The sequence below is a fragment of the Zea mays genome, chromosome 10 (genome assembly GCF_902167145.1).
Source record: "Zea mays cultivar B73 chromosome 10, Zm-B73-REFERENCE-NAM-5.0, whole genome shotgun sequence".
Classification (NCBI taxonomy): Eukaryota; Viridiplantae; Streptophyta; class Magnoliopsida; order Poales; family Poaceae; genus Zea; species Zea mays.
Window position 1 is genome coordinate 149,386,381 of NC_050105.1, and position 26,991 is coordinate 149,413,371.

General features: G+C 42.6%; 4 protein-coding genes across 12 annotated transcripts; 3 read left to right on the top strand and 1 right to left on the bottom strand.

The window, feature by feature from the left end:
- Nucleotides 1-4,968: 4,968 nt before the first annotated feature.
- LOC100193333 (uncharacterized) lies at nt 4,969-9,560 on the top strand. 3 transcript variants are annotated; one of them, XM_035962895.1, is made up of 7 exons: nt 4,972-5,492; nt 5,586-5,791; nt 7,149-7,254; nt 7,362-7,530; nt 7,633-7,820; nt 8,487-8,623; nt 8,833-9,529. In XM_035962895.1, the coding sequence occupies exons 1-6, from the start codon at nt 5,211-5,213 to the stop codon at nt 8,604-8,606; spliced, it is 1,071 nt and encodes a 356-aa protein (XP_035818788.1). In that variant the 5' UTR covers nt 4,972-5,210; the 3' UTR covers nt 8,607-8,623; nt 8,833-9,529.
- Nucleotides 9,561-10,879: 1,319 nt separating this feature from the next.
- On the bottom strand, nt 10,880-14,387 carry LOC100281665 (uncharacterized). Of its 5 annotated transcripts, none has more exons than XM_008663678.3 (8): nt 14,044-14,387; nt 12,847-13,515; nt 12,501-12,732; nt 12,256-12,332; nt 12,048-12,093; nt 11,802-11,856; nt 11,610-11,679; nt 10,880-11,471 (listed from the first exon to the last, which is right to left on the bottom strand). In XM_008663678.3, the coding sequence occupies exons 2-8, from the start codon at nt 13,477-13,479 to the stop codon at nt 11,220-11,222; spliced, it is 1,365 nt and encodes a 454-aa protein (XP_008661900.1). In that variant the 5' UTR covers nt 13,480-13,515; nt 14,044-14,387; the 3' UTR covers nt 10,880-11,219. The 5 variants fall into 5 exon arrangements, with proteins under 5 accessions (XP_008661900.1, XP_008661898.1, XP_008661899.1 ...); XM_008663676.3 differs by having other exon boundaries at nt 12,501-12,744; nt 14,044-14,386; XM_008663677.2 differs by lacking the exon at nt 14,044-14,387 and adding an exon at nt 13,813-14,037 and having other exon boundaries at nt 12,501-12,744.
- Nucleotides 14,388-18,090: 3,703 nt separating this feature from the next.
- On the top strand, nt 18,091-21,689 carry LOC100191185 (uncharacterized). The gene is made up of 3 exons (NM_001136620.1): nt 18,091-18,267; nt 20,094-20,154; nt 20,658-21,689. The coding sequence occupies exons 1-3, from the start codon at nt 18,186-18,188 to the stop codon at nt 21,433-21,435; spliced, it is 921 nt and encodes a 306-aa protein (NP_001130092.1). The 5' UTR covers nt 18,091-18,185; the 3' UTR covers nt 21,436-21,689.
- Nucleotides 21,690-21,787: 98 nt separating this feature from the next.
- LOC100304297 (uncharacterized) lies at nt 21,788-26,392 on the top strand. 3 transcript variants are annotated; one of them, XM_023301146.2, is made up of 7 exons: nt 21,788-22,148; nt 22,464-22,585; nt 22,696-22,779; nt 22,867-22,963; nt 23,329-23,545; nt 24,055-24,107; nt 25,275-25,591. In XM_023301146.2, exons 1-7 carry the CDS (start codon nt 21,933-21,935, stop codon nt 25,419-25,421), a joined length of 936 nt encoding a protein of 311 aa, XP_023156914.1. In that variant the 5' UTR covers nt 21,788-21,932; the 3' UTR covers nt 25,422-25,591. The 3 variants fall into 3 exon arrangements, with proteins under 3 accessions (XP_023156914.1, XP_008662082.1, NP_001159211.1); NM_001165739.1 differs by lacking the exon at nt 25,275-25,591 and adding an exon at nt 26,027-26,390 and having other exon boundaries at nt 21,853-22,148; XM_008663860.3 differs by lacking the exons at nt 24,055-24,107; nt 25,275-25,591 and adding an exon at nt 26,027-26,392 and having other exon boundaries at nt 21,790-22,148.
- The last annotated feature ends 599 nt before the right edge of the window (nt 26,393-26,991 follow it).

The window sequence follows — 26,991 nt, forward strand, 5'->3', positions numbered from 1 at the left end:
GTATTCGTCTCTCCACAGGATCACCTCTCCCTACGCCTCCTGCGTCAACTGCCAGCAGCCACCACTCACCTCTCCATCATTGCCTCCCTCCTCTTTGGTAGAAGATGGCCTAATCCCTATCCTCCAGCTCCGTTAATCCCTGTTAGGCATCAATCTTGCGGGAAAAAAGGGCAGACTCAGGGTCGAAGGCTCCCATGAGTAGGGTCTAGGCCTCTAGAGAAGGGACCGAGGCAAACAAAGGGTTCAAAGAAGCATAAACAAAAATGATGAGATGAACTATAGAGGCTAGTTTGGGAGCCACAAACCCGAAGATGATTGGAGAGGCTAAAATCCTCTTCTTATTTAATTTTGAATAAGAAGAGGATTAAATGAGAAGGAGATTTTAGTCTCTCTAATCTTCTTTGGTTTTTGGACTACTAAACTAACCCTATATGATGCTATATTTCACTTTCCACCTACCGTTTTATATAGGATCAACAATATAATGTGGCTGGTTGTCATTGTTACTACTACAAACTAATGCCTCCATCATGCAAAAAAAGTCTACAGGCAAGTATCTGAGGCCCTCTTCACTCCTGAAACCCTCAAAGCTGAATGGATAGGTGACAACACCAACAGTAATTAAAGATAACCAGCATCCTTTGATATCTGGGCAATAAATGGAGCAACACCGGATCCAGTACCCTCTCCCCTCCCAGCTCTGAATGGTGTCTTTTCTCGACTCCTCATATTTACTGTGCGTGTGTTATGTAGCCGACCTCTAACTTTGTCAATGGAACTTTATAGTTAGCTGAAGATCCACTTTTGCATAAAAACATTGGAGGCATATAATATTATCTAGTCCACGAATCAACTGCTCTCTAATTTGTAGAAGATAATGCGTCTGTGAACTGATTAAGACTTGGGAATCCATGTTTATAGCATAAAATTCGATACCCTAAAACCGTATAATTCAATTATCAGGCCTTGAGGACACAACGAAAAAACATACAATAATTGCCACAGTTAAATCTATTGGACTCGTACCGTTGGGTAGGTATTCGAAAAATTACAGAACTAAGCATACCAGCATCGACCCGGGGGGGCGAAAATAAGCCCAGTTTTCAAAATGTGAGCATCTCAAAATAGTGCTCAAAAAATAAAATACTACATCCTTTAAATTGTTGAAGATACTAAAAACAAATTAACCTCCAATAGTTAAACCCTAAATCATGTATTTTTATAAAGTAAATTACATTTAGGAAAGAAAATGTTGAGCATGATATAGAGACAATGATATGACACTAATCTAGAGTGTGTAGTATATCTGGGATCACTTCACATTGTGCTCTATATTTTTTGATACAAAAATTATAAAATATAGCACAATTGGAGCTTTTTTATGGGTTAAACCTTATATTTAAAGATAGTACACTGATTTAGGTCACTCTTGGAGATGTTATCGAGCCAATGAGGGTCCGCCAACCTGCCACTGCTAATGGGTGACAATGGGCTCTAAATTTTACACTATAAGATTTAAAGATCGAATCGGATTATGATTGAGCCCTATTTATATTAATTTGTGAGCTAAAATTTATTTAGGGCATACCATTTTGTGAAGAAACGTTTGGATCGTGATCCATTACCACCCCTAGCCACCGCCTAGAGGCCGCTCCAGATCATGCGATTGACGGCGTTGTTGTCACCGTCGCCGCCGCCCACCACCTTTATTCTTGTTGTCTCTAGATGCGCGAACGAGCACCTCATGCTCGTGCGACGGGGCAGCTTGTGGTCTCGCCACCCGCTTTCCAGCAGTGCACACGGTGTCCCAAACCCTAAAGACATACGAGCGTCAAAACTGAGGTGGAGGAGGCAGTAGGTGATGCCATGGCCACTCGCTCGTCTCCTTAGCGAAATGCAGGGACAAGGCAAGGTGGTGCCATGGTGGGTGATAGAGAGGTATAGAAGAGGAGATTTGAAGTGGCATATGGTTTTCAAAAATTGGAGGGTTTGTTCTTTGCTTCTGTACTAGGGTGATTATATTCTCAGGTTAAGGTGTCAAATAATGGAATATATACATAGGTTTTCAAATACCCACTGAAGGCTTGTTTGAGAGCAAGAGAACGGAAGGGGATAAAATCCCTTCTACTCAAAATATACTCAATTTTGAATAGAAACGGGATTTAGCCCATCCAATCCCCTCTATTTCTTTTGCTCCCAAACATTCCTTTACAATTGTTTTGTCAACACTACCCTCAAATTAGGATATTGGTGATGGTATAACCTATTGTAGTGGGATGGAGCAATAAAAGAGTTGAAAGAGGCTAGACAGAAGGTATGTAACATCCTTGTTACTTCGACCACCTACCATGGTGTATGCAGAAATCCCAGGGCATTTCGGTTATAGTTGACGAGGTACGTGGATCATATTTCAGGTTCTATGGTAGTTTGCCAATCATTATAGTTGTGTAAGGCGCTGACTTAGTTGTGCAATCCACACACAAGGTGTCATGCTCCATTATACTGTCCTCATTGCTAGGCCTGTGCAAAATAAACCAAAACCGAACTAATCGTTAGTATTTTCGGTTCCATGTTTTAGAAAACTGAAATAACATGTGTAATTTCTATTTTATACGTCTGAAAACCGAATTAACCAAAAGATCGAGATATACTAGAAGTCCAATAGACCAATAGAATTTTAGGCATGCCTCAATTTAGCCTTCCCAAATCATAAGTATATAAACACACATACCCTCCAAAACAATCCATCCTCAACCATAATCCTTTATCCGGGCTTTTGTGCACTCTTGCTAAACTCTAAATTCGAGTCAGTTCTGTCTGTCCTAGTTGTATATTTTGGTTCTAGTATTTTGGGATCGAAAACTATAAAAACTAAGGAACCGAAAACGCAATCCTACTCGTTGCTTCACGTCTTTGAAGATCTTGTTGATATAGATATGGTAGGCTAATTGTAAGTGTAATCAACCTCTTGGGGTTTTGGTGATCAAATGATAAAACAAATTATGGTGTGCTTGGAAGCAAAGTATTTCAAAACTATGTTTTTGGAATACTATGGTCTTAAGATGTCATGACACAATTGTAGTAAAATTTGCATCACTCTTAGCTACATGTGTTTGGAGACAAAGTATCTCAAATCATGGTATAAAGTATACATGTGCAAGGTTAGTGGACAAAAACTTTGGGTTGGAGTTTCAAATGGTGCACAAATATCATGTTATCTACAAAATCATATCATAGCATTCATAATGTAGTCAAACACCTTTTTTTGTAAAAAAATGCTTTGGTATTCTCCAATACCATGGTTTCATCTAAAAAACTCTAAAATACTTTGCTTCCAAACACGTCTTTAAAAGTTTAACATTTTTGCCTTAAGTATGTGATCAGTTTGGATCACGTCAAAACGATGCAAGAAGCAAGTACTCATATGGAATCGCACAACACTTCAAAGAATTTAGATCCAACACTCAAGATTCCTAGCGACTGTGATTTTAAATTTTATCTTATTAAGAATTAGAAATCTATGTACTATCAGATTTATATCAGGTAATGGTATTTGTTGAAAAACTCAAAACCCAAGTTACAGAACTTCCCTTTTGTCACTACTCGATTGTAGGTGAAGCTTGCAGTTCAAGCTGTAGGTGAAGCTTGAAGTTTGCACTCAAGATTTCATCATAATTGGAACACAGAAAATGCAACCACGAATTAATTATAGAAAAGTATGGATCTAAGACTACAAAGTAAGTTCTATACTAAATTATATAGGAGGACATATCCTGTGCAATCACTCATTTTGGTGCAAGCGCGCAATTAAACTATCCAGAGCATCCAGTCTATATCCAACGGTTTCATATGGAAGTGGTTAAATGTAAAATAGACATTAGGTTTCAGGTGGAAGGGGTTAAATGTAAAATAACAGTTACCATTAGATCTAGATCGGATGCACCAGATCGCTTGATTGCATGCTTGCACCAGGATAAGTGATTGCATATGATATTTTCCCATTATATAGTTTCTTATGTAGATTTACTCGTATAGAGTTTAATAAAATTTTGATGCTCGTTGGATAATATATGACCGAGTTATAGATTTATCTAGATAAGTTATACATGGTCCAATAAATATGAATTTTTATGTATAGTCAAAACATGCAATGATTTGTTCACCATATTTTTACCACATCTGGATCATAAAAACTGCAGCTATAAATTAATTATAGAAAACACATATACAAGCTTATAGATTAAATTTTATAATAAAATATATTATATCATATATTCATTATACATATATATATTCATGTGGAGTTCTATAAAATTGATTCTTTATTTTATGTTTTTACGTGATTTATTTTATTTTATAAAAATTATTTAGTCAAAATAAACATAAAAGAAAAAGAGAACGAAGGAACGTCTAGAGATGTCATGTGTTCGGTTTTTAGCGATGAGAGAGGATATATGTCCGGTTTTATAATTAAAATAGAAAAACTGATTTTTTATGAAAGTTGTGCACGATAAAATAGTTTTTTTAAAAATTAATTTTTATGTACTGTAGTACGTTATTCCGGCGCATCGTATTTTTAGAAGAAAAGTGCAAGAGGAAAGAGGGCCCAAGTGATTCCGTTCCATCCGCATGCATCGCGGCCCATCGCGGCCCAGCCCATGACCTCTCCTCACCTTGGCGCTCGACGCTCGTTAGGCATCCCGGGCCCGGGGCGGGTCTTTTTGCGCAGAAACCCCTTTACAATCGCATAAGAAAACTGTGGGCACTCTCGTCATTGCGCACAGCGCCTGCTGCATCCTCCTGGTCTCGACACGGAGCCCCATTCCCACCCATGCCAATGACACGTGGGCCCATCCTCCCGCAGCCCACGACATCAGAAGCCGCGTAAGAGGATAGGAGGTGTGCTTAGCGACCTGTCCTTTTCCCTCATCTTATTTTCATCGCTCCCGAAGAAATTTGCTCTAAATAACAAAACATAGGGCAAGAGCCTAGACTGAGGGGCCAGGAGAGAGGGAGAGGCCGAGGAGAGAGATAGAGAGACAAAGGGGAGAGACCAAGCGCCAGTGACACAGAGAAGGGGCGGAGGAGAGAGAGAGAGAGAGAGAGAGAGAGAGAGAGAGAGAGAGAGAGAGAGAGAGAGAGGAGAATCGCGGGAGGGAGGCGGGGTTTTTGCGTGATTTGAGTTCTCCGGTTTTCCCCACGCTCCCGCCATGGTGTCCGACCAGGAGATCGCCAGCTGCGTCGAGTCCGTCCTCCGAGGCTCCGCCGGCGGGCCCGGGGAGGTCTCGCTCACCGCCGTGCTGCAGCAGGCGGAGGCCACGCTCGGCGTCGACCTCTCCCACAAGGCGGGCTTTATCCGCGACCAGATGGACCTCTTCTTCGGCCCGCGCCTCCAGCCGCAGCCGCTGACCACGCCACAGCTGGCGCCTCCCCCGCCTCAGGCCGTCGTTGCCCCCGCGGACGCCGTGCCTCAGCCTCAGCCTCAGCATCAGGTTCTGCCGCAGGCACCGCCTTCGGCTCAGCAGATGCAGCCGCAGCAGCTCGCGCCGCTTCAGCCGCAGCTCATGTTCCAGACCATTCACCAGCTCCCCGCCATCTCTCCCGTCCCTGTGGTCTCCGCGCCGCCGGCCATGGCGTTCTACCCGCCGCCGCCGCTCGCCTTCCGCTACACCACCGGCCTCGCTGGGGCCGCCACGGGTGGGACCGTCTCCTTCCAGCAGCCAGCCCCTGGGGCTGGGGGCACTGCTTCCCCCACCGCTGCACCGCAGGTCGCCGGCGACAACAAGGAAAGGTGAGTTGTCGATGGAATTAGGGTTTGCGTTCCGCGGATTTTGGTGATTTGTATGTACTCTGTCGATTGGTGCGGAAATCTAGTCCGTCGATTCGCATGGTTAGGGTTGTTAATATTGAGGATTCGAGTTCTATATTGTGATGAAATGGTTTTGTTCTGCTTCTGGCTAAGCTAAGGTTAGGGTTTCGGGTTCTGATTTCTGACCTTCTTATTGGTTGTGTCAGGTTCAGTTCAACTGGTTCCTATGTACTGTAGTGTTCAGGATATGTTAACTTAGGACGACATTTTCTGCCCCTTTAACTTTAAGTAATGGATCAGTAACTGTTTAAATTGTAGTTTTGTTGTCAACATCTTTCAACTCAACGGTATTGGTCAAAGAGAAGAATTCAGACGTCATTCTGTTGACAGCCTGTAGCCTATTACCATGCATATTTTGTGCTTCCAAAAATATTTTTTGGAAAACAGAAAAAGGCCAATTTTCTCTATACACTTATAAGCTACAAAAATTGCAGATTAGTAGTTTACTAAAAAGGTACAATCAGCCAAGCACAGGAAGCATGTTGTGTTTCATGAATTTGTTTGGATTTATAACACCTCTTTCCGCTTCCTGAGAACAATTATAATTGACCATTTTCTTGTTTGTTTGAATCTTATTTGTGGCTTGTCTCTGCATGAAATGGTCCCAGTAGACAGCTCAAGTCATCTGCAGACATTTATAGTGCCCCCGTGCAAAAAATAAACTAAAATAAAAAACAAAATGTAACTGTTAAGTACTCTACTTCAGTTTTCATATGTATTATTTGCAACTGACATCTTCATCCTTAACACTTAATTTTTTTAGTAAGAGTCATTTTCTTCTCTGATTTGATGTGGTTGCATGCACCTTTTGCACCAATGTTCTTTGAGATGTATTGGCTAAGGTTGTGCAACCTGTCGCACAGTACTACGGGAACAGGACAGCAGGTCCTGAAATTAGTCTGTTTTGTGTGGAGAGTAAAGAAGGTTAGGCTTGACACAGTGTTGAGAAACTTCTCCACTTAGCCAAAGGTCCTGGGTTTGATGTAGCCTCACTGCAAAAATGCAGGGGTAATGTTTGCCTCGGTTATTCCTTCTCCAGACTCCACTCATATAGGAGCCGCCAACACTGGGTCTGTTCTTTGGAGTATGTTGAGGACTATTGTATTTGACCAACATTCCTTTATTGGTTGTTCTGTTTCGCTGGTCACGATTGCTCATCTGTTTCTGAAACCTAACTCACTACTCAGCATGTCAACTGATTTGTATTCTACTATAGTATCTTGGTTCGTTTCCTTTTATGAAACTGACTGATTAGTGATTTGTGTGTGATTTCTTCTAGTTCTTCTAAGCGAAAAAGAGGTGGACCTGGTGGTTTAAATAAAGTTTGCGCAATTTCACCTGAACTTCAGACCATTGTTGGTGAGACTGCCATGTCAAGAACTCAGGTACTAAATTTCATTGTGATAGAAATTTACACACTCTGTACTCTTCTGGTACTCTTTGAATGATTGACTCTATAGAGTCTAGAAAATAAATATTAGTCTTTATTCAGATTGTGAAGCAGCTCTGGGCATATATCAGGCAGAACAATCTTCAAGATCCTGATGACAAAAGGAAGATTATTTGCAATGACGAACTTCGTGTGGTTTTTGAAACTGACAACACCGACATGTTTAAAATGAATAAATTATTGGCTAAGCACATAACCCCACTTGACCCAAGTACAGACTTCTATTTCTTTTGATCAACATATGCTACTTTATGTTTGCATTACTAAAGTTCAGTCCTGGAATTTGCTCAAGTGCTTCCTAATGACATTGCAGAAGGTCAACTTCATGAAGTAAAAAGAATGAAGGCTCCCACCATGTCTCCTCAACCTGGACGTTCCATTGATCAACCCTCCATAGTTATTTCTGACGCACTAGCAAAGTTCATTGGAACAGATGGAACATTTCCTCACGATTTTGCCCTGAAATATCTGTGGGATTACATAAAAGCAAACCAACTTGAGGTATGGTTAGGTTAGGTCCTACCTTTTAGTTTGCAGAATAACCCTGCCATGTGTTCTTGGTTTTGCTGCAAGCCTGTAGCGAATATCAAGAATTGAAGTGCAAATTCACCTTTTGTTTTCTAGAGGTGCATTGAATGCATGCACTGCAGTCCATTCAATTTTTGGTAACAAATTTTCATTAATGTTCAGAAGTAGTATGACAGTAAAAAAGTGAAGAACAACCGGGTAGACTCAATAGTCAGCAACTTCGTGTTAATGCTACAAACTTGGACTTATCCCCTTTTTGGTTAATTGTTTGGCTATACTTTTGTGAACCTATGTCACTGCTGTCTGGCCAAGAGGACTCGGTTGTCAGGATAACTAGGTAGGAATGTTCTTAGTGTGAATATTTTATTGTAGGCTGCAATGGCTGATGCAGAGCGTTGTGGGTGGCATTGTGTAGATATTTGTTTATTGGACTAGGTATTTGTTTGTTGAAACATATTAATTCAGATATCCTGGAATCTGATTGAGGTTAGGACACTAACAGTTAAAAAAGTTCTGCACATATTTGCGCTAACAGTTAAAAAAAGTCATTTTGATTATGAAGTGTGGATTCACTGTGAGCTGTGAAATTTATGGCTTAATACACCACAAATATTAATTGCTCTGTTTGGTAATGCATAGGATGTCATCAACGAATCAATATTATGCGATTCAAAACTTCAAGAGCTCTTTGGCTGTGAGAGCATTCCTATGTCAGGACTATCAGAAATGCTTGGTCACCACTTCATCAAGAAAACATAGCAAATCCTCATTAACTGGTCAGTTTCTGGCTGTATCTCCTCTTTCTAGTGTCACATTTGCTGATTTCTGTCTAGATATTAGGTGTAATAGTATTTTCCCTAAATTACTTTCATGATAGCACATTGTTACACGTCAGTAAACTATTTTCTACCTGCTCATTTGAACCAGAGTTCGGTGCGTAAGGTTTTGTGCTTTGTCTTATTCTGATTTCATACCTTGCGTGCAGATCTAGGATTGCAGTGTGGCAGATAGGCCTAACATTACAACATGGTGTTCTTTACAGAATGGACAGCATAGTTTATGTATTTCTTCAATTTTGTTGATTATGAATTGTGTCCGGCACATATCAGATTATTTGCGGTAAGCCTGTACATTGTTATGCGTGCTGGCTACTGCTGTGTTGTCTGGTGTAAGTGTGTAACCTTCTCTACTGAATTCGTAGTGCTAATTCCTAAATGTCATTGCTGACTATGTAAAGTTAAGCTTTCTATTCGAGTGTCAGATTGTTACTCTTAAGTCTTAAAAGTCATAAGTTTTTCTTTGACTAATATTTTAATGTTGAGGAAATCCGACTAAAGTAGTTCACTTCCGACCAGTCTAAGTGGAGTACAAATGTACAATGGCTGTGGTGGACTGCTGGTGGTCTCTTCTTCCAGAAGAAATTTCCATTGTATTTGTCGTTGTCCTCTTCGCTTTTATGGAAGGTGGTGGTGCGCCTATGGGACTTGATTAACTTTATTACCTGAGGGGTAGCTGAAATGCCAAAGTAAAAAAGAATGTCGGTTGGTTAGATGGTCTAACTAGCACTTTCTTAGATCTGGGTTCGATTTTCTGTGTGAGCGAATTCTAGGCTGAGATTACTGTGTTGCACATGTTCTACAATGTTGATGAGTATGGGTGGAATATAGATTCAGTTTTTTTAACCTGCATCGTAGAAAGTATTTTTTTCAATATAATATTTGGGACTCTTTTAGCCTGATAGGTTGAGTTTTTTTAAAGGAATGGCTGTTGGACACTTATTGCAGCGTTATTCCAGTTTTCAGAGCTCTGTACGTGTACCTTGACAGGCCAAACACGACGTTCATGGAGTCGCCATATGGATCCTGTTGCATTCATGTTCATGGAACCTTGTCCTAAATCACCGTGGGCAAATATGCATGCACCAGTAGTCTGGTTACTTGCCCAATGCGAAATGCGAAGATGAAAAAAGTTTAATGTTTTTTCTTTGTACAACAAAAGTTTCAGCAAACAAGAAATCATTAAGACATAAAGCTCAGTAATTTGCAATTTCCATAAGGACAGTTGGAGCAGCCAAGTGGGACTGTTTGGACCGAAAATCTTTAGGTACACGAAAAAAATGCGTTAAAGGAACGAAAACAGTGGAAAGGGAAAAATGCATGAAAGGAATAGGAGGGGAGGTTTGGAACATAGAAATTTGTAGCACAGGAATTGCAAAGCGTATGATTTATACACGTAAGTGTAGTGACAAAAGCAAGGAGAGAAGAAAGACGGAAATAATAGTGAGAGGTCTTAGTTTAGTTTTAGTAATTAATAACAGTGCTATATAACTAACATAGGTTTTGTAGAGATAAAATAAGTTCGTTCATAATAATGCAGGATAATTGAGCTTCTATTCATGTCCTTGTTGATGTAGATCAACGACCGTTTTTTTTAAAAAAAATGATAAAAAGGTTAAAGATTAGATAGTTCTAAGTATCAATGTAGTTGTTAGACATTTAGACTGTGATAGAACTTTTGTCTTGCTTTTAACTCCTGTCCTACAGTAAGGCAGCCTTTGACGGCGATGCCACAAGGAATGACTGTTGGATCTCAGACGAAAATTACGCTTTCAACTCAAGTTTTTTTTGTCTTTGATATTATATTTAGTTATAATAAATATACATTAATCAGTTCAACCAAAAAGTTAAGATGGTGGATGGTGGAGAGAGTGCATTCTAAGAGCATCTCTAAGAAACTCTTTATTTTTGACTCTTTATTTGTCTCTACATAAATATTAAACTGTATATATAACATCACATTCCAACAGACTTTTTAACATGCAAGTTAGCTTGACTAGCGAGAGTTGCTAGCCAAATTTAGCTAGTGAAGGAGTCAATTTAGAGAGCCGGATAGCTTGACAAGTTAAATGGCTAGTCTGTTGAAGAACTATTTTACTGTTAAGTAACTAAAATTTACCTTGACAAACTATTTAGCTAGTCTCTTAAAGATGCACTAACCGGATTTACGGATTTACTTCACGGCAAAAAACGAGATCCAACCTCTATAAGAGACCTGATGGTTTTTTATTAAAAATAAATAAGCAAAAATAGACACTCACATTCTAAAGTTCAGAGAGAACTTTTAAAACTAAGTGGTTAGGCTAGGTGCACGATCACACCTTCCAATCAACGACATAAGTGGACGACGAGGATCGTCCCTTGCCTGCATCCCCAACAATTTAGTTTCCTTTTTTTCCCTCCAAAACACTCGTCGTCGTCGTCCCAAACATTGTAGGCATCATCTTCCATGGATAGCTACGATGGCATTTGTAGTCAAACCCTACAATTACAATGCCGACAAGCCAGCTGAAGCCTGGAGGCTGGAGGCGACAGGCTAGCTTATCTTCGACTGGAATCCGCCGTCGCGGTAGCCGACGCTGGCGCTGGACACGGCCGCCAGTAGCTGCACGTCGTCGAACGCGTCCTCCACCTCCACCTCCTCCTCCTGCTCGCCGGCGCCGATGAAGGCGACGTCGGCGCCCTGCGGCGGCCCCATCACGGTCCTGCTCGTCTTCATCTGCTCCTCGAACATCTTCTGCAGCTTCTTGCCTTGCGCCTCGATCCTCAGCTGCAGATTCCTCTGGATCTGCAAGACACGTCACCCGGGAAAAAAAAAGCGTCACTACATGCAGCCCACGAACACACGTCAAATCTTGCCTATCTGATCTAAGCTAGGGTTCTTTATCGACGCCAAGTGTTCGATGCGTAGATCGACGGAGCACACCTCGAGCTGCTCGTGGAGGCGCCTCTGCACGTCGAGCTGGACGCGTAGCGCTTCCGTGATCTTCATCCCGCTGCAGATTAAGAAGGAAGAAGGCGCGTGAGCGCTGTTAGCTAGCTGGCGGTGCACATCACATGGCTGCCATGAGGGTTCGTGTGCAGTGTCACAAGGTAGACGACGACAGTTATTACGTACGTGCCGGGGTCGAGATTCTGCACGTCATTGGCGGCAGCAGCTCGTTTCTCTTTCCCTGCAATTCGACAACGGCCGGGATGGGATGGCAGCAAAGACGTGTGTCAGTCAGCATCGCGCATGGCATATAACGGCCATGGGATGGATAAGGCTTGAGTTGACGTGTTCGTAGAATAGCATATTGTACTAGTGTACTGTTCTAAATTCTTGGTGGATTGGACTGAATTAGATTAGATTTGATTTGATTACCTTCGGACGTCGATGACACGGGCATGTACTTGGCTATGCGGTATTTCTGAAATCGAGAGAGGAGGATATTAGATTGTTATTAGGCCGTCCTACAAATTCGCGTCAAAAAGACAGACATCATGTATCCAAATTTGAATTTTTTTTCACTCCTGGCGAGTTAAGAAAAGGTGCCCTTTTTAATTTACAAAAGGAAAAAAAATCTGTGTACCTGAAGGTGGCTCTTGATGTGGTAGATTGTGAGGCCATCAGAGTTCATCAGCTTCAGAATGCCCTTGGGAGTCGCCTCTGCAAGCAAGTGTCACGCAACAACAAGAGAAGACTACATGACTCTATGAGAGAGAGAGAGAGAGATCCGTAGCCTAACATTCGATTAAGCAAAGCAGACAGATAAACCAAGAACTCTTGAAGAGAAAGGAAAAAAAAAAGGAGTTTCGGATCAAGGACGATGCTCACTGTCCGCGCCGCCGAGCTTGTTGACGCAGTCGACGAAGCGCTCGTGGAGGTCCTGCGTCCACCGAATCCGCGTCTTGCTGGGAGCACCTTGCCCCGGCGCGGCGGCGTTACCGCTCCCTGCGTGGGTCGCCGCCGCACCGATGATACTGCAGCTCCTGGACAGCGGGTTGTCCATAAGGCTCTGCATGCCCGGCGGCGCCTCCATCGCGGGGACAAACGTGCTCGCCGGAACCTGCTTCAGGGTCTAGCCAGACAAGAACCGCTATCAAAACACGATCATGGCATGGCATGCTTAGTTAGGAGAACGGCAACTCTATCAGTGAATCATTCCCACGCGTTCGCTTACGTGAGCTGGAAAGGAGTGAGCTTGAGGCTCGCCGCCGCCGAGTAGCCTGCCGGTGGAAGGGTCGCCGAATAGCCCGTGCACTTGTTGCTGCTGCCGCCGCTGGAATGGCAGCTCGAGTGAAGGAGGCGCCTCCGTGGCGCCGTCGCGCTGCTGCGGCCGGACGTAGTACGTCCTCACCGCCGCGCAGTCGCGGAGCGGCAGCGGGTCCACTGGGTACAGCCGCTCGCGCTCGCGCTCGCCCCCCGTCGTGGGCCTCGGCCGGCCAAACGGCGGTCCCTTGGCAAACGCTGTCAGCTCCTGGAGTGCCGTCGTCGTTCCGCCGAGAGGGGAGTCGAACCGCGCCGTGCCCATCATGAGCTCCTCGGCGGCGAAGAACGCGGCGGCGTCGGAGCCGACGACGCAGCCGCCCTGCCCCTGCGCCGCCCTCGGGGTCGTCGCGGTGTGCTCCTCGTGCACCCAGCCGCCGCCGCCGCCGCCATGCCGCTGCGGCAGGGAGCCCACGAGCCCCGGCCCCGGGTGCAAGGAGAGCCCTGCGGTGGTGGCGGCGGCGGCGCGCGGGAACAGCTGTGGGTCACACATCGGCGATCCGTAGCAGTGGTGATAGTCGTGCAGCTTAATCTTCTTGGCGTTCATCGATCATCTAGCGATTACGACGTCTCGGGACTGAAACTGGACAACCAAACAGAGAACGAGACGACCACAAACAGCTTGTCAAACTGCTTCAAGAAGAGCTCGAACGAACGCGTCAAACAGTTCATCGTAGACACACACACACACAACGCGGCTTATTTTCAGCATCCTGTGAGTGAGACCTCAAACAGACGGTTGTAATAGGGAAGCAACTAATCAGTTCCGAACAGGAGAGGAGCAGGATTAGCGCAGTGGATGATGCTTAAATAGGGCCGGCCGGGGATGCACATGCTAGCTCCACTTCCATCCAAATTCCAATCCGGAGGGAATTCTCACGCTGGGTTCTAGTGGCCGAATAAGATCCTGCGCCGGTCCATAGTAGTATCCCTGGCGCACGGCGTGATGAGAATGGGAATAATTCGACGGCGGCGAGTGCCTCCGGACTCCGGAGCGCGTACGCCGCAGCCGCCGGAGGAGGAGGATGCGGCAAGGACACGGCAGCGCGAGCAAGTAGGAGGAGGAAGGAACGGTGCAGACGCGTCGGCAGACGTGGTTAGAGCAACTTACAGCTTGCATTGAAGGCATCGGCCTGATGGAGTGATGGGAGCCCAAGGCCCAAGCCAAGCAGGTGACAGAGAATGATAAGATGCAAAGATGATCCACCTGGTAACAGTATATAAAAGTGCAGGCTTCCATGTCGGACAGGAGGCTAGGGGACAAACGCAGGCTTTGATGCTTTCACCCCCTCTCTTTCTAGCCTGGCAAGTTGCCATTGGTCTCATTCACGGCCTCCATTTGTAGCTGGATTAATTTCGAGCTTGCAAAATCACAGTAGAGATCAGGAGGCTAGGGGACAAACTTGTGCTGGTACATATCCAAGTGATGCAGGTTCCAGGGGGGTCGTCCATATCCTTTTTACGTTGAATCCAATTGCTATACTATTACTATACCAGACCACACACTTGTGTATGGGAACCATTCTCCATTGGGGGGGGGGGGGGGGGGGGGGGGGTCTGACTGTCACTGAGCAGCCGTTAAAAAGAACTGTCTCTTCGGAATCTCCATGGTCAGAAACGAGAACAACGAGAATCTCCATGGAAAACTCATTGGTCGTCGTCTCGTCTGTCTGTGTATCCGAATGTAGAAGGCGACGCAGCAAGTGGACGGTGAAACTTATGCGTATAATGGGATTGCAGATTTGCACACGCGCAAGACAGGCGTGCCAACGTGGAAAGGATTAATTGGTCGACAATCTTATCTGGATGCATGTGTCTGTACAAATATATATAGTATAGGCTTGGTGCCTCGCCTGTTGGTGGTGCTAGCTGCTCCATCGGCCTTTGAATGCCTCAAGAGCCACTCACGCCCGGCGCTCCCAACTCCAATCCTGTTCTTTATCGATTCCTCGTCGGATTCGTCCATGTGTCCAGTGTCAACCAAAGCAAAAGTACAAAACCCACGTCGGAATAAGTCTACCCTAGTAGATACTTTAAGATAGATCAAAAAGACTATGAAGCTATTCATTTGTGGTTAGCATGATCCCTTGTATTTTAAAGGGGGATTGCCTGCATGCAGAATACTCTTCAGGGTTCAGCTAGATCCCTTGTATTTCAGTTATTAATCTTTAAATGCTCAGCTATTCCCTTCAAATCCTTTGCATTTGTATACAATATGAATTTGACAATGTATATACCATACGCTGCTGACAGAAAAACGGAACCAGCATCTCTCTCTCTTGACAGACACGATAGCTGGTTTTCACCAAAACCAAATAGTACTCAGTCTTTAACATTCTCATCAAATAAACCCACTTAATTTGTATACTCTAGTATTAACCTCAATCCATCTGTATTGAGGTGGATTGAGGTGTAACTTAAACTAATTTACATTTCAATCCACCTCAACACGCGTGGATTGAGTTTAATACTAGAGTACGATTCCGGCAGTGTACCCAAACAAAGCCTTACGAGGCCAAAAGCCCTTGATACTTGAAAAAGAAATGAGCTTAAACATTTCCTATAATCGATTTTGGTGTTTAACGTCTATCACAAACCACGTGGACTAACTAGTTTGCATAGTTGTCATTTATCTCAGGTGCGTAAAGTTTAACATAAACTAACAAATAAAATAAGTTGGAGAACTCTACAAAGTTTGGAGCAAAGATAAGCGTTGGTGCTGTCAGTGGCGCACCGGACACTGTCCGGTGCCCAGGCCGAGGAATCTCGCGAACTGGCCGCTCTCGGGTTTTCTGAGAGTCACTCTGCTATGATTTACCGGACTGTCCGGTGTGCACCGGGCGGTGGCCGGTGAACCAACGGAGCAAAGGTCAACTGCGCACAACGATCGACTGCGATGTCAGATGAACAGTGAACAATGCGGAAGTTAGAACTGCAAAGTCAGAACACACCGGACTTTCCGGTGCCGCAAAAGGACAAAGAACTTCAACTGTCAACCGCTCCAAACCCCAACGGTCTGTTGACGTGGCACGCACCGGAGAGTGAACAATGTTATGTCTGGTGCACCACTGGACTGTCCGGTGCTCCCATCGACAGCAACGGCTGGAAAAGTGGTTGGTGCTATAAATACCCTCGAACCAGCACCATCCAAGTTTTATGAACTCCACATTTAATACAAGAGCAAAAGCATACACTCCAAGACACAATCAAAAGATCAAAACCTCTCAAAGCCTCCAAATCAACTCAAATACTTAGTGACTTGAGAGAGGGTGTTTTGTGTTTCTTTTGTTGCTCTTGTTTCTTGGATTGCTCTCTTCTTCTCACACTAATCTTCTTTAGTGCTTTGTAAAGCTAGCAAGAGACACCTAAGTGTGTGTTGATCCTTGCAGGATCTTAGTGACCCAGGTGATTAAAGAGAAGCACTCGACCGATCTATGTGACCGATTGAGAGAGGGAAATGGTTGTAATAGACCCAGTCTTTGTGGCCTCCTCAATGGGGACTAGGTTCTTTGGAACCGACCCTTGATAAACAAATCATCGTGTTCACTTGTGTTAATCTTCACTCGATTTGTTTTCCTCCCTTCCTCTCTCTAAAGTTCCCTTGCTCATATTGATTTGAGTTTGCTCCCAGAGTTATCCGCATTGATTGAGCAACTCATAGCAAGAAGCAAGGAGAACTATCTTCCACACTTCGAATTATTTCTAACACTAACCCCAGACATAATAAGTGTTCAAAGTTTATAATTTTCAGGTTTCGTCTATTCACCCCCTTTAGACGACTTTCAATACCTTTTCTTTTAAAATAACTACTAAATATATCCGTGTGTTATAGTAAAATATAAAATATTTATGGGTAACAACAGAATGAATAATTTATTTATTTACGCTTGATCCTTTCTATAAAATTTAAAAGCAATATTTTTTTGATGGTCGTGACTTTCATAATGTAAATTAATGTTAACAATATGATAATTATTCTTTAAACTTGTCTTAAACTAAAATACAATCTTGATATGCTTTTTCTGTGGCTTTCTCTGAAAATTCATAACTATATATTGAACTTAAAAATGTTAGTACTATTATATATTTCCGTTGCATTTTGTACGTGTAAATAAAGATAATCAAAAAAATGTTGAATGATTAATTATTTTATTAGGGTGCGTTTGGTTTAGCTATGAGCTATGAAAATACCGTTATGAGTTGACTGCAGTGAAAAAGTTGTCGTGAGAAAAAAAGTTGAAAGTCGTTTGATTCGGTTGCCCATTGTAAACAATTTGTATACTCCCTCCATCCTAAAATATTAGTCGTTTTAGCATTTTAATAGATTCATACAATATTTAATGTACGTGTTATATCTATATGGCTAGATTTATTATCATCAATTTGAATATGGACTTAAATTCTAAAACGACCAATATTTTAAAACGGATAGAGTATTATTTATATACACTTTGTTTAACTATATCACCTAATCAATATATATCTAATTAAAAATCGTTTCACATTTGTGTTCCCAAAATTTTCAAATAAATAATGTTTTTATCAAAAAGTTTTTAGTTTATTTATTATACTTCATTATTTTTAATTCTATTTTAGTTTCTATTTGTGGTATATATTTATTAATATAACGAATTTGATAAGCAGTAAAAGAATGGTCAAGACTTCCTACAAATTTATACTAAAAATACTATTTTCCTAAGCAATTGTAAAACAGCTAAGGCCATGTTTGGTTTCTTTAGTCTAAGGACTAAAGTTTAGTTAGGAAACTAAAGTTTAGTCTCTAACATGTTTGGTTTTAGAGACTAAAATTAGTAAAATATACTAAATGAGTCACAAGAAGACTAAAATGGCCTTTAACATTCTCCTACTATTAGTACAATTGAACTAAATAAGGGGTAAATGTGGAATTAATATGGTTTACTCCTTTTTAGCCACATCTTGAGGAACTAGGGACTAAAACAGTTTAGTTCCTGTTTTAGTCCTACCGTTTGACAATTTAGATATTAAATGAGACTAAAATGCTTTAGTCCCTCAAACCAAATGGGTCCTAAATCCGTTTAGTTTCAGCTCCTACAATTTCAAAAAGTTGAACCAAACACTTTTCTTTTGAACACGAAGTCCCTCGAGCGAGGCCCAAGGCCCAACAATCTCGCAGTCCTTTCTTCCTCCGACCTCCGCAGCGAATCGGACCAGGGGATAGGGTTCCGCCGCGCCTCTCCAACCAGGCGCCACTCGCCAGGGTCTAGGCTGATCATGGAAGGAAACGTCGCAGCCGGGAAGAGGTCCCGGACGGAGACGGCGAACGGGGCTGCCGGCGGCGGGAAGCGCTCCAAAGGTGAGGCGTAGCTATACCACCAGTCCCGTCTGCCGTTCGCCTAGATTTTTCGGTTCTACTAGATGTCGGTTGTCCTCGGTCCATGCGAGAAGTGCTTCGGCAACTGGATCTGCGCGTGTCCTGCGAGAGCGAAGCGAGAGTGTTCTGGTTTGTCGTTTGATCATGCTTATTATGCGTGCCGTGTGCGCAATGAGATGCGCACCCGTGGTGTTGGTGACAGGGGATTGTTGGGGAGGGGCCCTGGCTGGTTAGAGATTTTGCTTTCGTTCAATCACAAGCTTTGCTTGCTTCAAGTAATGCGTGGATTGGTGGAAGACATTGCCTCCAAAACTGAACTACAAATCAAGAGCTTTCCCCTCTATGCTTACGATGTTACTCTCTTACCACTTTATTAACTTCGAAAATCGACGACTAAATTGGACCTTGAAGGCTAGCGTTGTACTTGACTTTCCGAGGTAATGTATGTGAGGATGAATCAAAAGAATACAATCAAATCCGAAGAAATCAGACAGGGTTGCAGACTGTAAATTTCTATATAAATGTATCACAGCTAGATCTGCTTCATATGCAAATGCAAAAAGTATAAACATTTTTGCCCAGCTACTGATAGAAAACGTTGTCAGTGCTAACTGGTAAGCAGCAGACTAAGGTCCTGTTTGGAAGCCAGCCAGTTTTTAATAAACCGGTTTTTATCTTTTAGCTAGGAGAGGCCAGCTTGTTGGTTTTTAAGAATCTGAGAATCTAATTTCTATAAACAGAGGCATAAACTGATATGTTTGTAACCACCTCAATTTCCATAAACTAGTTTCTTAAAAACTGGGTGCTTCCAAACAGCCCCTAAGTTTATCTCCAGCAGTTACCTATCCCCATACCCATTTTTAAACTCCATTCCGAGAAAAGTGCAGTCTATAGTGCAAAACAGTGTTTTTGGTGACCATATGAGTGAACTGATGTACACGGTCTAACATGTTCTTATTTGAGCAACTTACCCCCAATTAGTAACTTCTAGTACTAAGTAATTACACAATGGTGAGAAAGCCTGTGTGTTCCCAAATCTAGTTAGGACTTAGGACTATGTGCCTCACGGCAATAGTAATACAGACATACAATAAAAATAGTTTAGAAGTCTGGAAAGGTTCTTTAAGAGTTTAGATAGTGTAATAGTATGAGACTCATCTAGATGTATTTTGTTGAAAAGTGGAATAGTTTTTTTAGTGAAGGGAATCAGGGATAGTAATTTGAAGCATATTTGGAAACCAAAGCAACTTTTGCCTCTTGAATCTTGAACAATATAATTGGACAATTCACCTGTTCAACCGACAAGAAGAAACATGCTAACCTGTATGTTACCAGATCTAGTTAGGACTATGTGCCTCATGGCAATATTGTTACAGTAAAAATAGTTTTAGAACTGAAAGTCTGGAAACATCATTTGAGTTCAGATACTGTAATAGTACAAGCCTGTTCTAGATGTATAGAGGAATAGTTTTTAGAGAAGGAATAGTAATGTGAAGCATATATGGGAACAGAGGCACCTTGTGTCTCTTGAATATTGATCAAAATGCAATTCAACAGCTCGTCAGTTCAATGAACATGAAGAAACATGCAGACACATGGTTTTTGTTAGTGTAGAAACCCTACTGTTCTTTGTCTCAACTGTATAATAACTATCTTCTGCAGGATGGCTACAATGGAATCTTTTAGCATATAAAATCTTGTTCATTCATCACATACATTGGAGATAAATTCTACATACGTACTTGAGTAGAAGATCAATAATGCAAACTTCTAACACATGAGAAAATGTAATTAATTTTATGCAACAGACATGGAGTCATTTCAAACTGGTCTATCAAGCAAATCGAAGCCTTGCAACAAGTTTTTCAGGTTATAATCTTAACCTATCAGAAATAACATCAGAATGTTAACCTGTATCTTTTTCACTTCTCTTACAGCAAATCAATTCCATTGTATAAGCCAAAGATATATGGAATACTTGAATTATAACAGTAAATCATGATACGTGAGCTGCTCTGTTTCAATACATCCCACTAGTTGAGCTTGCTTTTTTCCTCTGGTACTTAAGATGTTAGATGAGTACGATACATATCAAAGTTCAATCCACTCTTGCACAGGGTACAAGGTATTGATGTTTTGATTAAATGAAAATTCCTTTTTAGTGATGGAAGTATTTGTCAGAGTAGATTCAAATTTCATTTTATTATATGGTATTATGCTTTCTTCATATTGTTATTGTTACTTCAACATGCCTGAATATATGGTTTAGATGTTTGGGTGTTTCATCTCATTTATTAAAAGATCATTCCTGCATACTTAAGATCGTTAGATAAGCCTTCATAAATAATACATGTCTGCTTTGAATGTTGCAGTACGATTGGGTGCCCGTTTGGTGAGGGATGTCGTTTTCTGCACTTTGTCCCTGGCGGTTACCCGGCAGTTGCAAAAATGCTCAATCTAGGTAGCCCTGCTGTATCTGCGCCATCAAGAACTCATGTGGATCACGCCGCTCTTACTGGCACCTCTCATTCAGCTTCGTCAGGCAAGACACGCATGTGCACCAAGTACAATACTACAGAAGGCTGCAGATTTGGTGATAAGTGCCACTTTGCTCATAGCGAAAGAGAACTTGGGAAACCAGCGTACATGCCTTATGGAGAACCTCCTATGGGCGGTCGATTTGGAGGCCGACCTGAACCTGTGCAGCCAGCTGCCATGGGCCCTCCAGCAGGAAACTTTGGTGCCTCGGCGACTGCCAAGATCAGTGTGGATGCGTCTCTTGCCGGTGGCATAATTGGTAAGGGCGGGGTCAACACTAAGCAGATAAGCAGAGTCACAGGCGTCAAGCTCTGTATCCGCGACCACGAGTCTAGCCCCAACCTGAAGAACATTGAGCTGGAAGGCAATTTTGACCAGATCAAGCAAGCCGGCGAAATGGTGAGGGACCTCATCGCGACCATCAGCACGAGCATGCCGGCGAAAAACTCATCTGCTGCCGTGGCTCCAGCAGGAGGCCGAGGCGGTGGTCTGGGTAGCAAGAGCAACTACAAGACGAAGCTATGCGAGAACTTCGCGAAGGGTGCCTGTACTTTCGGCGAGCGGTGCCACTTTGCCCATGGCGAGAACGAGCAGCGGAGTGGTGCTGTTTGAGAGTTGAGGTGCCAACTCTAGGCATGACATGTCCTGTGCTCTCCATTTGCTTCTCTGAATTCCCTCCTTGTAGCGTTAGACGGTTAGACTGTCGTATTGCGATTTCAATGGATTCAACTGAGTTCAGCTTTAAGAAAACGTTAATCTGTTGTTCCCCTGAATGTTGTGACTTGTCAGTAAGTTAGCAGCTGCTAGCCAATCTTGTTTGGACGGTCATACATTCATCTTAAATCTTTATGCATTCATCTTAATTTATGTACCTTGGAGTGATTTGATATTTAACCTAAACTAAATTCTATACGTACTAAATTATTTTAATACGTATATATAGAGAGAGGTGTAGTGAGAGAAGTCCTGAGAGGTGGGCGGACAATAGAAGTAGATGGAGGCAAAATATCAGTCAAATTTTCTCTGCTACCACCACCACGGCACCGCACCACCGGCGGCTGTAGACTGTAGCACGAGAGAGAAATCTGTAGCCCAGCAGCTCGTCAGGCATGGCAGCCTCCGTGGCGCTGACTCCGGCCTATCCAGCGTTCCTCCCTGTCCCCTTCCGCGTCCGCCGCGACGGCCGGGTGCGCCTCTCGCCCCGCCGCCCCCGCTACTCCGCGGGGCGCTGCAGAGCCATGGCCCAGACCTTCCAGGGGGGCGCCGCTGCCAGCTACGCCCGCGAGATGGAGCGCCTCTCCGCCAAGGAGTCCCTGCTCCTCGCCGTGAGGGCTCTTGCTCTTCCTCTGCTTCCTCTTCTCGGTCTCTCGCCTAGTACTAGTTGCTGACCTTCCCGTGATGGTGCCTGCGGGAGGCTCCTGTTCCTCCAGCCTACCAGAAAGGAACTAGTGTCAAGTTCTAAACCTTCAATTTTCATCCAAATTTCACTACGTTTTTTTATCCACAACCTCAGCAACTAAGATAGCTTTCAATGTTTTTGTGTCCGAGTTGTGAAATGACAGTTTGAACCAGCTAGTTGATACTGAACTTTCGAGGTATTTATCGACTAAGGTATCTGATTCTTTTTTACTTAATTTCAGTTTAAAGATGCTGGGGGTTTCGAGGCCTTAGTCAGCGGGAAGACCACTGAGATGCAGAGGATCGATGTCAATGAGCGAATTGTTGGACTTGAGCGCTTGAATCCGACACCACGCCCCACAACGTAAGTGTTATTATGGCTAACAAAACGTATTATGTGCTGTACCTTACTTTGAGTTACTTCTCATAGCAACCCTAAGATTTATATAACCACAACATCTGTTTACTTTGCAGATCGCCGTTTCTGGAGGGTCGATGGAATTTTGAATGGTTTGGTGATAGCAGTCCTGGAGCATTTGCGGCCCGCCTTTTGTTTGAGTATGTCCCTGTCGCTGCTTGCTTCATTTGACTTGAATTCAGTTTAAGTCAAGCTTCTCCTGATAGCAAATGTGTTCTATTTTGAAGGAGGTCGCCTACATCGGTTGCACACTTTATGGGACTTGATGTGTTGATCAAGGATGGATACTCCAAGCTCTCATCTAACCTCAAGTTTCTAAACACGGTAATGTCAGAAGATTTTAGCAGGGTACCTACTATTTTGCATAGTTTAGGGGATCCATCTTTGATTCTCAACATTATGCTTTTATATGACATTTATGTGTCGTGCTAGCCAGTATGGCTTATAAGATGCAGGATTCACCTTCTGTAATCAAGCTATTCTTCTGTGTCTATATCTGCTAGTATAATAGATCGTGCGCAAAAGCTCCATACACTGAGAATACTTCATAATTATAATGAAGTCATTTATTAGCACACTGTTAGTGACCTATATCATCTGCAAGCTGATTATTTCTGTATGATTGGGGATTGTTTTATTGTTGTACTCTCATTCTCACAATTTAGCAAGTTTATTTTTTCTGTTTCCAGATACAAAGCAAATTCCTACTGACTACTCAATTGTCCGTTGAGGGCCCCATCAGGATGAAAGAGGAATACGTTGAGGGCCTTATAGCGATTCCCAGAATCAATGAAGAATCATTGCCTGAACAGTTGAAGGGCTTGCTTGGCCAAACTGCAGGAGCTCTACAACAACTTCCTAGCCCTATAAGGGAAGCTGTTTCGGAGGGGCTTAAATTGCCACTCGGTAAGTCTGCAGGGCATCACACTCTTGTAGCAATATGCTAGTTTGGAATACTCTCATTGCTGGAACTATATACGCTAGGTACACACGCTCCTAGTTTCTGAGGACGTACTGCCTGCTCAGTTAAAGCAACTACCGATTTTGTTAATCGAGTTCTTTTTGCCAAGGAATTTTTGCCACTTTATTTGCCAAAATATTAAGGAGCATGTTAAATATTGAGAGCTGAGGAATGTTTCTGTGGCTTAAGCTTAGGTTTAGGAAACAGAACCGGCTCTAATACTGGAGAGGGAGCCACCAATTGGTTATAGGGTCCTAAAAAGACCCTTTTATGTTTTGCATGTAAATTTAACAGTCATTTCATTGACATTTTGATTTGCTTGGCTTTGTCGGATTGGAGCTGGACTATATATTCGGTCGATATAGTTATGCTACTTTTTATGCCATCATTGCACGAGTGCATAATAGCTGCATTCCATGACTGTAGTTACATTATATTTATTTATTATATATAGGTGGGGCATTTCAACGATTATTCATGATCTCTTACTTGGATGAAGAAATATTGGTATGTTTCTTTACTTCTTCAATAGTTGCAGGGTTACAGAAGCCATATGCACTGATGATATACTGTTATCTCTGCACAATCACAACATAAGACAGCTTTTCCAGTGTTTGGTTAATGTGCTTCTTTTTTAAAGAAAACAGGAGCCAACAAACGGAACAGAGACAACAAATAGGTTGTCATGCTCTTGCACTTATTGAATTTCTTGTTCTGCCTTCGTTAGACCCCAATTTTTAAGCTCGTTGAGTTGAGGCCTGATGACCAACTGAGAACGCCACAAAAGTTTATTATCGTTCATTGTGCACAGTTCAATATGGCCCTTAATTGAGTTGAGTAAGTATCCAGCATGCCTTTTAGGCGAATGCTATACACAATAGCTAACAGAAGGAGAAATGGTTTGAGCACAGGCGAGTCAATGTTTTTCACCCACAGATAAGATGCTAGTAATCATCTCCCTTCCAGTTTTTTTTTTAACAGAAAGGGGTTCCCCCATTTCATTAAGAAATAGGTAGCAGCTCGTGTTAGAATATAATATAAGTGAATTGCACATCTCTTCTCATCAGTTTAAGCTTTTGAGTTGAACTGATTGGTGCATGCAACTTAATATGGTATCAGAGCCAGAGATCTCGAGTTCGAATCCTGGTTAATACAATTAAATAAAATAATTGTTGTTTGCTCCTATATTCCACGTCAGAGACCTAAAAGAGGCTCGACGCGAGGGAGAGTGTTAGAATATAATATAAGTGATTTGCACACATCTTTGAACTGGTTGGTGCATGCAACTTAATAGTTCAGAACACTGACAACAACTGAACAACCCAAGAACATTACAAGACTTAGCGACTGCACTGCAATAACTGGCTAGCTTTATCCTAATCAGAAAGCGAACTTGATAAGGAAAAAAAAGACCGGGAATGTTAGAATATAATATAAGTGAATTGCATACCTCTTCTTATCAGTTTAAGCTTTTGGTCCGAACTGGTTGGTGCATGCAACTTAACAGTTCGGAACACTGACAACAACCCAAGAACATTACAAGACTTAGTGACTTAGTGACTGCACTGCAATAACTGGCTAGGTTTATCCTAATCAGAAAGCGAACCTGATAAGGAAAAAAAGACCGGCAACACAAGCAAAAGATTGTTCGGCTAATTCTGAAGGTTTTTTCAGCCGACGACCTCGCCGGGTTACAAACAACCACGCACCAAAGACAACAAACCACACACAACATTCAGCAGCAGCATTCAACCATGCAGGGTATGGAGCCTCCAAAAGCCCAAACCAGCTTCAGCGTTTTTCGCGTTATTATTTACATAATGTGACGATCAACTGGTGCCCAGCCAAAAGAGCGATTGAAGACTTGATCATCAATTCTTCGGATTAGCCTGCTTCTCGTCCTCCAGCATCCTTCTTGGCATCTCTTTCTGGAGCAGCGCCCACGAGTTCAACGAAAAACAACATTGAATGAAGATATTAGCGACATTGATGACATTCTTTCCATTAAAACAATTATCATTTCTGATTTTCCAGATTGTCCATAAAACTGCACTACAGCCAGATGTCAAACATCTCTTTAGCATTTCTTGGAAAGGATGGAGAGTTCTTCGGATTAACTGATTTTTTTTGAGGCCACACAATCAGTTTAATTCTTCGGATTAACTGATTTTCCAGATTAACTGTTGACTCTTCTCTCAAGTCTCATCGCTTTGACGTGGCTCTCCCTGTCACTGTCATTGTCCACCTGATTGCCAGGAATGACTCTTTCGGTCTTCCCTGAAGCCTTCGACTTTGATTGTTTATTTGCCCATGCTGCATGAATGCAAATGAACAGTTCAAACCTCATGTTACTTTACCTAAAATTAATTCTGTAGTATGGAGGAAAATTTCACAATTTGTCACGGTTTTGTTGTCATCCTTTTCAGATTGTCAGGGACGCTGCTGGAGCACCAGATGTCTTAACCAGACTAGAGGGGCCACAACCGAGTCCAGGTGATGGCACAGCAGATGCAGTGATATCAGAATATGAAAGCTAATGGCTGATTACTAACTGTAACTCCACACCTAGTTCCTGTTTACGGCTCCTTTCTCCTTTGGTCGTTTTTCTCAGGCCTGCGCATGTATAAAGGCTGTAGTGTTGTCAACGATAACGACCACTTGAGTGATTTTTACTTGCATCCCTTTCGGCGGCTATTCTGATTTTTTCTGAATGCGAGCAATAATATCAGATGACCATCATCATTCTTTATATGAATCAATGTAAAAAAAAGGCTCTGCTTGTTCAAAGCTAACTGATACTTCCACCGTTTTTATTTATTTATCGTGTTTTAGTTTAAAAATAAACTAGCGATCGACAAATATTTAAGAACGGAGATAGTAATTTTTAAGATACAGCCTCGTAATCACTCAATGCCTGTTTGGTTCAGTTTTTTTCTGACCAGCTTTTCTGAGAATCTAGCTGCGGAGAGAATCTAGTTGTGAGAAGAATTGTGATCGTAGGATTACGTGAGGAGGAAGATGGAGTGGTCTAAATGATTTATGATCTAGAAAATGATGTATTTCTATTATCGCGACGACTCGACTGATTCTGTGTTAATGTTGATTTTAGACGTTTTTTATTAAAACAATTTTTATAGAAGCGAGCTAAAAGACTGAAGTTTGATAGTCCGTATCAGTTTTTGATGACCATAAGCTGAAAAAAGTCCAAACAAACGGGGCAATCATGTGCTCCATGTCCAATGATGGTGTGCTACTGTGAAGGCCGTTCTGCTCTCATCAGCAGGGCAGCTGTGCAGCACCCGTTGCAACAGCAGCAACTGCTCCCTCTCTAGAAAGAAGCTGAATGCTAGACAGTGGTAACCTCGTGTAAAACAATCAAAAGAAGCTTGCT

What these genes read in the sequence shown, in the direction of transcription:
- LOC100193333 (XM_008663187.4), top strand. Translation starts at nt 5,211, where the DNA reads ATGGTGTCCGACCAGGAGATCGCCAGCTGCGTCGAGTCCGTCCTCCGA. An exon ending in GCCGGCGACAACAAGGAAAG is followed by an intron (nt 5,792 to 7,148) that starts GTGAGTTGTCGA and finishes GATTTCTTCTAG; the next exon opens with TTCTTCTAAGCGAAAAAGAG. An exon ending in CTGCCATGTCAAGAACTCAG is followed by an intron (nt 7,255 to 7,361) that starts GTACTAAATTTC and finishes GTCTTTATTCAG; the next exon opens with ATTGTGAAGCAGCTCTGGGC.
- LOC100281665 (XM_008663676.3), bottom strand. Translation starts at nt 13,479, where the DNA reads ATGAACGCCAAGAAGATTAAGCTGCACGACTATCACCACTGCTACGGA. An exon ending in CAAGCTCGGCGGCGCGGACA is followed by an intron (nt 12,333 to 12,500) that starts GTGAGCATCGTC and finishes ACTTGCTTGCAG; the next exon opens with AGGCGACTCCCAAGGGCATT. An exon ending in ACATCAAGAGCCACCTTCAG is followed by an intron (nt 12,094 to 12,255) that starts GTACACAGATTT and finishes TCTCGATTTCAG; the next exon opens with AAATACCGCATAGCCAAGTA.
- LOC100191185 (NM_001136620.1), top strand. Translation starts at nt 18,186, where the DNA reads ATGGAAGGAAACGTCGCAGCCGGGAAGAGGTCCCGGACGGAGACGGCG. An exon ending in CGGCGGGAAGCGCTCCAAAG is followed by an intron (nt 18,268 to 20,093) that starts GTGAGGCGTAGC and finishes TTTATGCAACAG; the next exon opens with ACATGGAGTCATTTCAAACT. An exon ending in CCTTGCAACAAGTTTTTCAG is followed by an intron (nt 20,155 to 20,657) that starts GTTATAATCTTA and finishes TGAATGTTGCAG; the next exon opens with TACGATTGGGTGCCCGTTTG.
- LOC100304297 (XM_023301146.2), top strand. Translation starts at nt 21,933, where the DNA reads ATGGCAGCCTCCGTGGCGCTGACTCCGGCCTATCCAGCGTTCCTCCCT. An exon ending in CCGACACCACGCCCCACAAC is followed by an intron (nt 22,586 to 22,695) that starts GTAAGTGTTATT and finishes TTTACTTTGCAG; the next exon opens with ATCGCCGTTTCTGGAGGGTC. An exon ending in ACCTCAAGTTTCTAAACACG is followed by an intron (nt 22,964 to 23,328) that starts GTAATGTCAGAA and finishes TTCTGTTTCCAG; the next exon opens with ATACAAAGCAAATTCCTACT.